The following is a 12,061-nucleotide window of genomic DNA, read 5'->3' as shown; positions in this document are numbered from 1 at the left end:
AACCACACCAATTGGTATTCAACTGAAAATCTTGGGTATCTGTATGGGCTCCCTTGGAAAAGAAAACCTTCACGCACTTAAAATAAAAATCTCAACAACCTCGAGCCAGCAATACCTGATCACCCCACTTCGTCATTAACCACATCGACAACGTCAATGGTAATGTAATTTCAAGCTGACACCATAATACGTATACTCATTGTGTGTTATATAGGTGTACTCAAACAAGTTGTCGTCTTGAAAGAACCACTGTCACGCTCACTAACCTACTTACACCTCATCTCCAGTTGGCCAAGAGTAGGCTTTGGCCTTGCCGCTGTAAGTTATATAACGACCATGTTGTGATCTCCACCTGACTTGGATGAAACAGAGACATGACTCCTATGAAAGACCAGTTTCCGACCCCAGATAAAACGGCTACGTATACCAGTCAGTGCGAGTCCCCAACCTCACTGAACTGAGGCTCACCTAACGTCCTAGACTTGAAAATTGAGTACAACACGATACACGCCGATCATAATGCACTTCTGCTCCAACATCACGCTCTCAAGTTGGACAACGCTGGGTTGGAAGCCCAACTTGTGAAGATTCGAGCCACTAACACAGCACTCAGAGGTAAAACAGCCGCCAATGTTTATGAAGACGTATTGATTGTGATATTAGCCAAGTTCTCAAGACCAGGGTTTCAGAGTTGGAGGATCTATGCGAGTCTCAGCAGGAAGAGATTGCCGGACTGCAGAAGAAGATTAGTACTGCAACCCATGGACGCGAGCGTTTCTTCGCCACATCTATTGCCATCCAGAAAGAGCTCAAAGTCGAGAAACGAAAACACGAGCAGCATATCTCTACTCTGGATAAAACAAAGCCGATACGATCTTGACGACAACAAGGATGAAGGCGACTCGCCTCGTGGAAGATCTATTACAGAATCTGGTTGTGGCGGTCGACTTGGCACTCAGCAAAGTGGAAGAGGAAGGGACGTCTCAATGCGTGAGATTGATTTGTCGTATACCTCTGATACCGTCTGAAATGTGTGTTGCTTTGGTTTTGCAGTCAAGTTGTCGTAGTCTTTTCATATGACAAAAAACAATATCATTCTTGGTTCTTACTCTCATGGCTCGCGATAAAAGTCCCCGTTTCCTCTGCTTAAGGCTCGTTGAAGTCGGTGCTACCGACGCCTGGCTCGTGGCGCTTGTCATCCTGTGACTCTGCATCCTCTCGCAACTCTGCATCCTCTCGCAGGTCGCAGCACTGTCACTTGTCAGAACCAGCAGAGAGCGAATCCGCCGATATCCCTCCAACCACAACACCGTCTACTTGGAGTGAATCCAGCGAAGACAAGCCTCACCCAATTTGCTGCAAAATTGGCGATAGCGAGCATCTACAATAAGTCCGCGACAATGCAAGAGATTGGATATGGTGAGTGAGACATCAAATGAAAGAAGTGCGGGGTACTCACCCAGTTTGCCAATATTATGAAATATCTGACTTTTACTTCGGTCTGTTTCTTCATTCGAAGATTCACTTCATTTGCTTGTTTGCTTGGAGATGTCCAGGCTATACGAGTTATTGCCAAAGTCCTCGAGGCCCAATATATTTATCGAATCCCAAGTCACGGTGAGGTGGGTTCAGCGAGTTCAGCAAGCCGTTTGTTACTAGGCTCGCTTCGCTTGCAGGTCGTGCACGATCAATCATGCACGATTCACAAAAGCCAAAGAGGCGAGCTGGGAAGATGATTTCAAGCACACAATCTTCGTTAGATCAGTAGTTTCTTGTAAACTTGGGGACATGGCTTGTAATAGGCGGTCCAAGGCAGGAGCTACAGGCCAGATTCAAGTTCGCTAGGATTCGCTTTGGTCATCATCGTCGTCACGGTCACGTCACAGGCGCAGGTTGCGTTAGGTTGCGTTCTGCTCGATCCGACCCACCAACTGAACTTACCCAATCGTCTGATGGTCAATGCTTACAGCTGATTGCAGAAGTTTGGGCGGGTCGTGGAGCTCGTTCAAGCTCCAATTCTGTCAAATTTTTTCCATATATGGTCGAGAGGCTCCACTGAATGCTCTCGCACCAGCGTTAACTCTTACGGCACAAAACACTTGTAAACAACAAACGAGGCTCCACACCCGCCCAAACTTCTGCAATCAGCTATAGCGGGAAATAAGACTCACCTTTACAATCGTCTCAGTCTCATTAACCATCCGTCGTTGCAGAGCTACGCAAGCCAGATCCAAGAGCAAGTGTATAAATTATATTACTAATTTTGATTTCCGAGATGTTCCGAGATTAACGTAAGGATATTTGGGGGGGTGCGCTCTGCAAGACGGCTGGAACAGCTAGACCGGACCGCGGTGGTCCGTTGACTTATCCCCGGATGCACGATCACTGCTTACCGCACTTCTGCCATGCATTCACTGCCGCCTCTCGATATTTTCCGTTGCATGTGGGTCTCCTCAACACTCTCGAGGACGCCCCAAGCTTATTCTCGGCCTGTTCTCAAAGGTAGTACACACACACGATGGGGTACCGGAACGAGAAACCCAGAAAACATGTCATAGAGGTTTTGAGGTGGCGGCTTGGAGATATCATCGTTGATATGACCGCGTGTGTATCATGAATATACAAGGAGTTGAAGTGTAGGGAAAGAATGGAGGGAGGGAAGGGGGAAAAGGAATAAGTGTCGACAAGAAAAGTCTGCTCGGACGTCCCAACCGGGATATGTCAAACGGAGCCTGCGGCCCGGTCTAGTTGCTCCAGCCCTCTTGCAGAGCGCCCGCCCCACAAATCCTCACGTAACATCAATCATTTCGGATCAATTACGCATTTAGCCCCGAAAAACTGCCCTTTGGAATTGGCCTGTGTAGTAGCTCTGCAACGAGGGATGGTTAATCAGCCTCCAACCAGTCACTGCTCCGTCGTAAATCTGCGATATCCTAGAGCAAGTGTCAGTTTGATTGAATATACCTGATTTGGTGTAATTTGATGATATGTGACAATGTGACGCCAGAGTTTTTCGATTTACGACTGCGAGCCTCCAACCAGTCACTGCTCCGTCGTAAATCTGCGATATCCTAGAGCAAGTGTCAGTTTGATTGAATATACCTGATTTGGTGTAATTTGATGATATGTGACAATGTGACGCCAGAGTTTTTCGATTTACGACTGCGAGCGCCTGGCACCAAATGGTGTTGGTCGTGTTTGGCACCACCACTGATGGCCCATCACTCACCACTTGGCGCGTCCTTGCCATGTCTTCGCTCACTGTACGAGCTCCGACACGCTGTGAGCTAACATCCAATGCATGCCGGTCCATCTAATTCTTCTTCACACATGCTCTCCTGCCCGATAATCGATCCCCAACAACATAGCCGACAATTGCCATAATCTAACTTGTATCGTGTTATCTCCTCCCTGAATAAACACCATCGCTGTCCTCTTTCCTCCAACCTCCCTTGCACTGCTTTGCCTGATGACTGAACACGACGGTGAGCTGTCAAACTCTCCAGCTTCCGAGTCCGGGCCATTATGGGCACAAATCTCTAGCTTTATGGTTCGGCATGATCTCTCTATGCTGGGATACCTTTCGCATATCCTCCATAACCAGTTCTTAACAAGGGATGATAAGCAGATATGTGCACAGGTGACAAGAGATGCAAGCAATATCTGCGCGCTTCTGTATACTGCAACGATGTCCACCACCTCAAAAGTCCTTGTCTGGTGCTTTAACAGTGTGAAGGACCACATCTTACGCGAAATAGATGTACTGGCCAGCGTCACCAGTGGATTGCACTTCAATGCAAGCCATGCTGATCTTAGCTTTGCGGGAAATGCATTCATTGACGACACAGCACAAGAAATGCAAAATAACGCGCCCTTTCTGTGGGATTTGCTTCATACTCTGATGTCATACGAGTCTCGCAGTGGACGACGAGTTATATCGAGATATGAGAACCAGCAGAAGATGGCCAAACAAGACCTGGACCTTGGAGAAATCGGAGGAGACATGAACCTTGATTCGGACATAGAGATTCCTTCTTCAAGTTCTCTGCTACCACACTCCGATGCAACAGTGCCTGCAGATCTTAGCCCGGAACAAAGGGCTGCAAACTACAAGCGGCGACGCCAGCGTGAGCGGGCGATTGAGAGGCGAACATCTCTTCGAGTAATAGTGCGTCTCCGTCTATATTAACTATATTTACGTTCTAAGCACCGATATGCTAGCGTGCAGTGATGATCATTAGCATTATTCTCCAGACCGTCAACCAGCAGTGTAACCGAATTCAAGCAATCCTTGGAATCTTCTTCCACTCTCTCAATGTTCCGGAAAAAGTTATCGAAACACTCGCACATGCTGGACTCTCCATCAGCCTCAGCTCTATTCATCGTTCTGTCACCAGTTTAACCGGACAAACTGCTGAACTGATAAAGCAACTTGTCCGTACACTGACGGCGCAATTTGTCTACGACAACTTTGATATCACATTTCCGACCAGCGAACCAACCGTCGAGAACCCGGGCCAATTTGTCAGTGCAACCTCAGCAACAGTTATTCCACTTTCGGGTGTCAGCTCTGTGAATGCATCAGCACTCAAATGCGCAGCAGAACTTTGGGAGCGTGATCCACTCAATCCAGATCCGTCAGCCCGAGCATTGTCGAATGGCTCGGAAGCTGACCTTTTTTATGAATTTCATCTTGGGGACAGCGATGGACGTCGTGGCAGCAGGTGAAACATTTTCGGCGCGTGAAAAACGGTTTTCATGGCATGCACTGGACATTCTGTTGCGGTATGGAGCACCCAATAACACATTTTTCAAAGAGAAACTGAGGGATATTGGATTGGGACCAGAACCCGTTCGCTTAATTCCTCTCCGAAAAACTACTCAAGTTCCTTGTCGTGCAATGAAAATCAAGTGGCAGTCGACCACTGATGGGAACATCCAAGTTATCGACAACCTACATCTACAAGGTGGAATCGGAGAGCCAGCAGAGACAACCTTTGGTGCGGGGGATGTTGATATCACTGGCTCAATCCTTCTCTTTCATGGCGACCTGCTGACAAAGGAGCGAATTGATGGTATCCGAGCTTCCCGAGCAATTGAAGCAACCCAGAAGGCTCGATTTCAGCATATTGTTGTAGTTCCGGGACTATTCCACTTCAAGATGGCTGCAGCAGACACACTGTGGCGAATATTTATCAAGCCCACCGATTCACGCACTGATGTCAACTCTCTCATGCAACATTGTGGAGTGCTACGCCCTAGAGAGACAGGAAAATTTGCTAAAAAGCCTGGATTTCGAGCCACCCATGATCTTATCACTCATGATATCCGAGCTGCTCTACTCGATTGCTTCCGTCAAGAAATTCACTGCCTTGATTCAAAACACATCGGCATGACAATTGAGCAATACGCAGCAACAGAACCGTCCCTCTCTAGCCTAAGAAAATTAGCTGACACTGTTGTTCAGAAGTATGTGGCACGTAGTAGGGACTTGGGTATTATGCGGGATCGAAAGATTGCAGAGCGAGACAAGCGATTCGAGAATCAGACTCTTCGAAACAGAGATGAGCTGATGTATCTCGACTTGTCACATGCAATGAACGTGGGCGATATCGGGGCAATTGAGGCCACAATGGTCTATTGGTGCTATCTATTCAAGGCAACTGGGAAGCATAAGTATTCCTGGCACACCCTGAACTTCTTAAAGGATCTCAAGTCACGATTCTCTCCGGACTTGCGGTAAGTATGCTCCTCTTATCTTATCTTATAAACTGAATACTGTATGCAGCGAAATCATTCGCATCAACTGGTTGGTCAACCCAACGGGAAAGCCTGGCCGTTTTCGTGGAGTGGATTTGGCTCATGGAGCTCAACAACTTATACACCAAGGTGATATACTCGGGCTCTAGCTCAAATCACACAATCGACCATATAGTCAAAGAGTCACCACTCATCGAGTTCTACCGACATAGTCATGCAACGATTGAACACGGGTTTCATCTCAAACATCTTACTCTACGCCATGCTCCGCCAGACATGACACGAACAACAATGAAATTATTAGAAAAATTCCGCCATACAAGGCCCCACCAGTTCACGCCAGGCCGAGAAGCAGATTATGAAATTCCCGATCATGTTGTCCTTGCAATGGGTATCAACCAGCATCTCAAGAAGAGCCATGAGCATGAAGCAGAAATTGCAGAGGATATAGATACACTAGAAACTATTGAGGCGGACGATTTGATCCCGTTAGGGTGCTGTAAGTTGATCTGGTTTACAAACCAGTTAGAAACATGTTTTTAAAAACAGTGTTAGTTTCTAATTCCTGGGGGTGGGGGTGTTTGTAAACAGCCATGTGTGACATTATATCACATCAGTCACACAATCAACACTGCCAAATATGGTAATCTCCTTCTGGATAGTAGATACCTAGTTGCTGAGATGGAAAATACTCTTGCTATCAAGAGGTAGTCTAATGATAGGGTGGTACCAGACTATAGAAGTAGTAGTACTAGATAATTATTATAGACACTAAAGTATATTAAGTAATCCCCCCCCCCTTGTTTCAAAAACTGTTTATAAACACCCCTGTTTTTAAAAACTATTAGAAACACCTGTAAGTATTGGCTGGGGAATTACTTACAGCACCCTAGATCCCGTGATTGACATAGGAATATTTTGCGAGCGTGCCTTCGAGTAGTTTGGACAGTTTCGGTTCGATGCTGCATGTATGTTAGATATTTCACTTTCTACAATTTAAGATCATACCAATATGGTTGGTTGAACCACAATTCTTACAGGTTCGCTTCTGCTTTGTCTTTGGCAATGCGAGATTCACCGGACATATCTGAAGTGGCACTACTGGTGCAGCCACAGTGGATATTGCGGCTGCTGGTACAGGTGCTGGTGGAGGTGGGGGGAGGCGGAGGCGGAGGAGGTGGAGGAGGCGGAGGGAATTGTTGGATTATTTTGATAAGTGTCTCTCCGTGATCGACACTATATCGCCACTGTGTTTGGTGCTGGAAGACCTCTAGTGTCGCTTGGCGTGCAGCAGGCGAGTCAAGATCAAGAGGAAGAAGAGAATAGTGAGCAAGATTGATTATCCGGTCACGAATCTCATTTGAGAGGATGAACTGAGGCCCAAAGAAATCGTTCTCCAGCCCTAAGGAACACACTTTCTCGTATCTCCAGTTATTGAGAGCATCGCGCAGCGCAATATCGGAAGATTTCCAAGTGAATTCGTCGGGTTTCATCTGATTTTTACCACGTTTGTTGGGAGCGATTGGTGGTATACGACGTGGAAGGAAATATGTTGGATCACAGACTGAGCAACAGGAACGAGGGCTTCGTCCACCACAGCGTTGATTTGCACAACCACAGATTGACACTGAGATTAAGTCAGCCGCTGACCTGCAGTTCATTGAATGAGTTTACCAACAACAGGATTCTTGAAGTATGCGTTAGCAATGCGTCGCGGACAGACGATGCGAGACTGGCAGTTGATGATCCAGTCCATCATGAGCGTATCATACTTGATGGGTTCCATACCATGCGGAGACGGAAATTTAGGCATACTGGTGGTCGAATTATTCATGCTCTCCCATCTCTTCTCCTCTGCTCTGTCCATCTCGTCGAGACTGATTTTAACAACCTGCGTACTGCCCACCTTCCGCCTCTTTGGCGGTGGGGCTTCGCCATCCAACTGCTTTCGTTTCTTCTCCTTCTTTTGCTTTGCACCATCGAAATGTGAAGATTCGACAAAATACACGCCTAATGCATCTATTGATGGGTCCCGACCAGCCCGCCCAAGGCGCTGCATCAACGTGCACAATGAGACGGTGTGGCCCCATTGAATAACCATTCTCACGTCTGGAAGATCGAGGCCCTAAGGAAGTAAGTATCAGTTGGTTGAGGGAACGAAGCCGTACCATTCCAGCAGCATCAGTACACACAATGCCAAACATCTCCCCCACTCGAAGCTTCTCCATCGCATCTCGCCGGAACGTATCGGACATCCCAGCATGGAACCACGCCACCTTTGCACGAAAGACTTCTGGAAGCTCGTTCCAAATCTGTTTGACCAGCAGCTCACTCTCGCGGCGCTTATTTGTGAAGATCATGAATTTCGGTGGTCGTGTTATATCATCCGCATTCGCCGGAAAATGTAGAACACGTTTAAGATCGTGAATCTTGCTTGTTGTTGAAACCATCTCTATGACCTTGAGATGGATGTTTGGTCGGTCATTTGAAAGTCGGATCACTGCGAGTTCTTCGGCGCGTATTCCAAAAAGCGTTCGAATTTCCGATGAAACAGGAGCGGTGAAGGTGGCAGACAAAAAGTGGAACCGAACGTGTTTTGGTAGCAACCACTGCAAGGCACTGATGTCCTTATATGCTGGCCGGAAGTCAGCCCCTCCCCAGGCGGTGATACAATGTGCTTCGTCGAATGTCACGTTGAAGAGGTGAGCGAGAAAAGCGGGAAGAGTCCAGAGAGATCGAAATTCAGCATTTTCCATAAAAATCTCGGGGCTAGAAATGACTACACGGTATTTGAGGGCACGAACATCCTAATCATAAGATATAAACGCAGTTAAACGCGGAAAAACGCGTCTACGCACTTTGATCTTCGCACTCAGGTGTCGGTCAGCTACAAGATTGACCGCTGAGATACCCATCTTTTCCAACAGCTCTCCTGCATTCTTTTCTCCCAAAATGTTGAGTGGAGTGACCATAATTTGAACACCGTCATGAAAGAGGAGCGGGAGCCAGAAGGTCATAGTCTTTCCGGAGCCTGTCGGTGCAATAGTGAAGACATGTTTCTGCTCCAGCTGAGAGCGTACGGAGTCGAGCTGAAAGCTGCACGGGGTGCTGAGATGACGATTTTGTGCAGCTGCTAGAATTTCAGTGCGTGTCGGAGCTCGTACAGTGAGCGAAGACATGGCAAGGACGCGCCAAGTGGTGAGTGATGGGCCATCAGTGGTGGTGCCAAACACGACCAACACCATTTGGTGCCAGGCGCTCGCAGTCGTAAGTAAATCGAAAAACTCTGGCGTCACATTGTCACATATCATCAAATTACACCAAATCAGGTATATTCAATCAAACTGACACTTGCTCTAGGATATCGCAGATTTACGACGGAGCAGTGACTGGTTGGAGGCTGGGGTTGGCCTAGAAAATTGTCGCTAGCTGTCAAGACGCGAGTCCTTTTACACCTTCCGCAAATGGGCTAAGGTAAATCAAGAAGCTCGATGGCTGCTGCCAACTCTCCGCGGCCATCTCTCGCTTCCCTTCCGCCAAGATTTGGCGTCCCACCTCTCTGCTCAGCGACCACGACGATGCAGGCCCGGCGTTGCGTCGGCCTGCATCCGGGCTGCCTCACAACTTGGCAACAGAACTGCCCCGGGCTTCCTCCTGCCAACTCTCGCTGCCACGCTGCCACTCGCGGCTCGACACTCCTGCTGCCACAGTGTCCGCTCGACACGACCACTGCCGCCCGCAGCCTACCAGCCCAGTTGTGCCCACGCGCTTCTGTGACTACGACAAGGTGTGTTGCCACTGCTCGCACATTACCCCGCTGACATTGCATCTAGACTGGTGGCCTCTCAGGCTGGACCTCAAGCACGCGTCGCACGCATCCCCTCACGGGCTTCACCTCCCCTCTCACCCTGCTGGAATCTACCCCATCACCCTTCCGCACGCGTGCACAGTGCAAGGACAACAACAACTAACACATATTTTACGTGGCCAACTATCTACACCTCCCAACGGCGCACTCGCGCGCGTCGGCAGCATAGATGGTTGGTGCCGATGCTCAGGTCATTCACCTATTATATTTGGTGCGTGTGAACGTTTCTACATGCCCTGTCTACGCTGTTGACGATGCTGCAGCCATCCTTGCTGCTTCTGCTCGGGCTTTCGCTGCCGCCGCCTCCCGCTTCGCGATATTGGCCATAATCTTGGCCTCTGACTTGCGCCGCTGCGCGCGGCTTCGGATACATGAAGTGGTCGACGTCATGCTCGGTCGCATGATACTTGTCCCGTCAACCGCGTCCTGTGCATGTCCAACGCTGTGCGCAGTCGGCTTTGAATTTGTAGTACAGATGCTAATTAGAGTCTGTTTCAATGCGATTTTGTTTATCGACATCCGAGTTCCAGCTGATGGCAAAGAGGTCGTAGTCGATGTTCTTGTAGACCTCATTCAGCATTTGGGTGATGCTCGTTGAAGCCAAACACGCGCCGTTCCTCGCTGGTTCAGCTTCTGCAGCAGGAGGAACCAGGTCTGCCTCAGAAGCGTGTCCGGCAGGTGTCAGCTCTTGCGGTGCAGACCCACCAGCACGACGTGGCTCGAAAAACGCAGGCACGGGGGCATTCTTCCGGATGAGAGGAACGGGCCCATCGCACACGCGCCGGTGCCGCCGTTGGGTGGTTGGTGGATCGGCCGTGTTTGTGGAGGCAGCAATTCCTTTTCGGATGTCGTCCGGCGTTTGGCCGCGAGCCTCCCCAGTTTGGGTTGGCGTGCCGTTTGCCAGTCAGAGTGACGAGCGAGCGGCTGCGTGGATCATCAGGCTCCACGTCGGAGTCGTTGAGCATGGCCGTCCCTGGTCAAGGGTAGTCCCCACCCCATAATCTCCGCCCTCACAGCTGTCCCAGTCAACGCGGAGGTGTACAGAAACATCTCTCAGATTCTCTCTATTGCATCTAATAAGGATACAGTTGCAACCCCAGTCTGTGCAAACCCCAGCGCCGCATGCGCACTCTCCGCCCGCTGCTTGGCGCAACCCTAGCCGGTCCGAGTCGAGCCGATGACTCATGAGGCTGACTTGAATGTGTCAGCGACCCAAGTCCCAATTAGGGACTTGGGTCCAACAGGCGTGGGTGATGAGCCGGAATAAATGTGTCAGCGACCTGGGTGATGAGCCGGAATAGCCGGAATATGGATACGGTAAGCGAGACGGTTGAGGTTCGATTTCGATTTCGACTTGACAGATCTCATCTGTCATGGGCTCGGCAAGATAAGAACCATCAATTGTGATTGTTTCTTGACCCCCGCCTTCACCAGTTTTTCCAGCTGTCTATCCCGGGGTTAGGGAGTGTTAACGGAGTAGTAGGAAGGTGTCTAACAGCGCCGCCATGTGGGGCAAGAGGGAGGTTAATGTGGGGAAGTGTTGATGTGACGGGCTTTACCAGATGACAATCATTCAGGATGGCAAGGAGGACCGACGAGTTGTTGTCAAGCGTGTTTATCGGGCCTCGGACGACGACGACAGACTCTCGACATCGAGCAATGTCACTGCGGTTCAAAACCGGGCGCTGCTTGAAGCCGACTGTGTTCGTATTTCCCTTGGACGCAAATTACTTGCCGACTTCTTCTCGTACGCCAAGGAAATGGATGTTGCCATCTTTACTGGTGTGTTTCCTGTCTCATGCAGATAGATCTATACTGATAAGACTACTTAGCCATTGAATTTACTCCTGCCTATCTCGCTACCGAGAAGTCTATCCAAGTCACCCGTGCCCCAAGTGTGGCATCAGACCTGGAAAGCTTCGACAGTAGCGGCGACGGCATCACTTGGCTGGTAGAGGACAAACGCGCCGCTGCTGTCATCCAGTTCACCTCCACTCTCAATCACAAGGCACGCGGCACTGACCTCCAGACGCTCACGATCCATAGCTTTGCGCATTACGTCTTTGGAGCTACCAATGGGACGCTCGTTATGGCGGACATTCAAGGAACTCCGGCCACGGTCCGAGGCAACGATGGACTTATCCTCTTCGACATCATGACTCACACTCCCGACGGGTTTGCTGCCTGCCACTTTTTTCAATGGTACTGACTTAATTTGTTAGTGGGTCTGGCCTTGGCGACTTTGGGATGGACGGTATTGAGTCCTTCGTCAACTCTCATCAGTGCAACCAGCTCTGCAAGCGTCTTGAGTTCGACGAGGTCTTTCCGCTTGAGCTGGCAGCGGATGTTCTCGGACCGGATGTGACAGACGGATCAGAGGGAGGGATTACCGGAGATGACAACTCGGCCTTTTCGGGCGATGATCAAGCGTAG

The 12,061-nt window shown here is 49.4% G+C and overlaps 3 protein-coding genes across 3 annotated transcripts; 2 read left to right on the top strand and 1 right to left on the bottom strand.

Annotated features, from left to right (window-relative positions):
- Positions 1-3,688: 3,688 nt before the first annotated feature.
- On the top strand, positions 3,689-5,909 carry MIND_01141000 (uncharacterized protein; the record flags this gene model as incomplete). The annotated part of the gene is made up of 4 exons (XM_037367948.1): positions 3,689-4,168; positions 4,222-4,563; positions 4,604-5,739; positions 5,789-5,909. The coding sequence occupies 4 exons, from the start codon at positions 3,689-3,691 to the stop codon at positions 5,907-5,909; spliced, it is 2,079 nt and encodes a 692-aa protein (XP_037215780.1).
- An 885-nt stretch (positions 5,910-6,794) lies between these two features.
- Positions 6,795-8,939, bottom strand: MIND_01140900 (ATP-dependent DNA helicase RecQ; the record flags this gene model as incomplete). Its single annotated transcript, XM_037367947.1, has 4 exons — positions 6,795-7,387; positions 7,435-7,885; positions 7,929-8,567; positions 8,619-8,939. The coding sequence occupies 4 exons, from the start codon at positions 8,937-8,939 to the stop codon at positions 6,795-6,797; spliced, it is 2,004 nt and encodes a 667-aa protein (XP_037215779.1).
- A 2,194-nt stretch (positions 8,940-11,133) lies between these two features.
- Positions 11,134-12,061, top strand: MIND_01140800 (Alpha-type protein kinase domain-containing protein; the record flags this gene model as incomplete). Its single annotated transcript, XM_037367946.1, has 4 exons — positions 11,134-11,157; positions 11,206-11,410; positions 11,461-11,803; positions 11,851-12,061. The coding sequence occupies 4 exons, from the start codon at positions 11,134-11,136 to the stop codon at positions 12,059-12,061; spliced, it is 783 nt and encodes a 260-aa protein (XP_037215778.1).

The sequence above is a fragment of the Mycena indigotica genome, assembly GCF_014461135.1.
Source record: "Mycena indigotica strain 171206Taipei chromosome Unknown Mind.scaff0010, whole genome shotgun sequence".
Classification (NCBI taxonomy): domain Eukaryota; kingdom Fungi; phylum Basidiomycota; class Agaricomycetes; order Agaricales; family Mycenaceae; genus Mycena; species Mycena indigotica.
The sequence above is the reverse complement of the archived record's forward strand: the minus strand, read 5'-3'. Positions and strand labels throughout refer to the sequence as shown.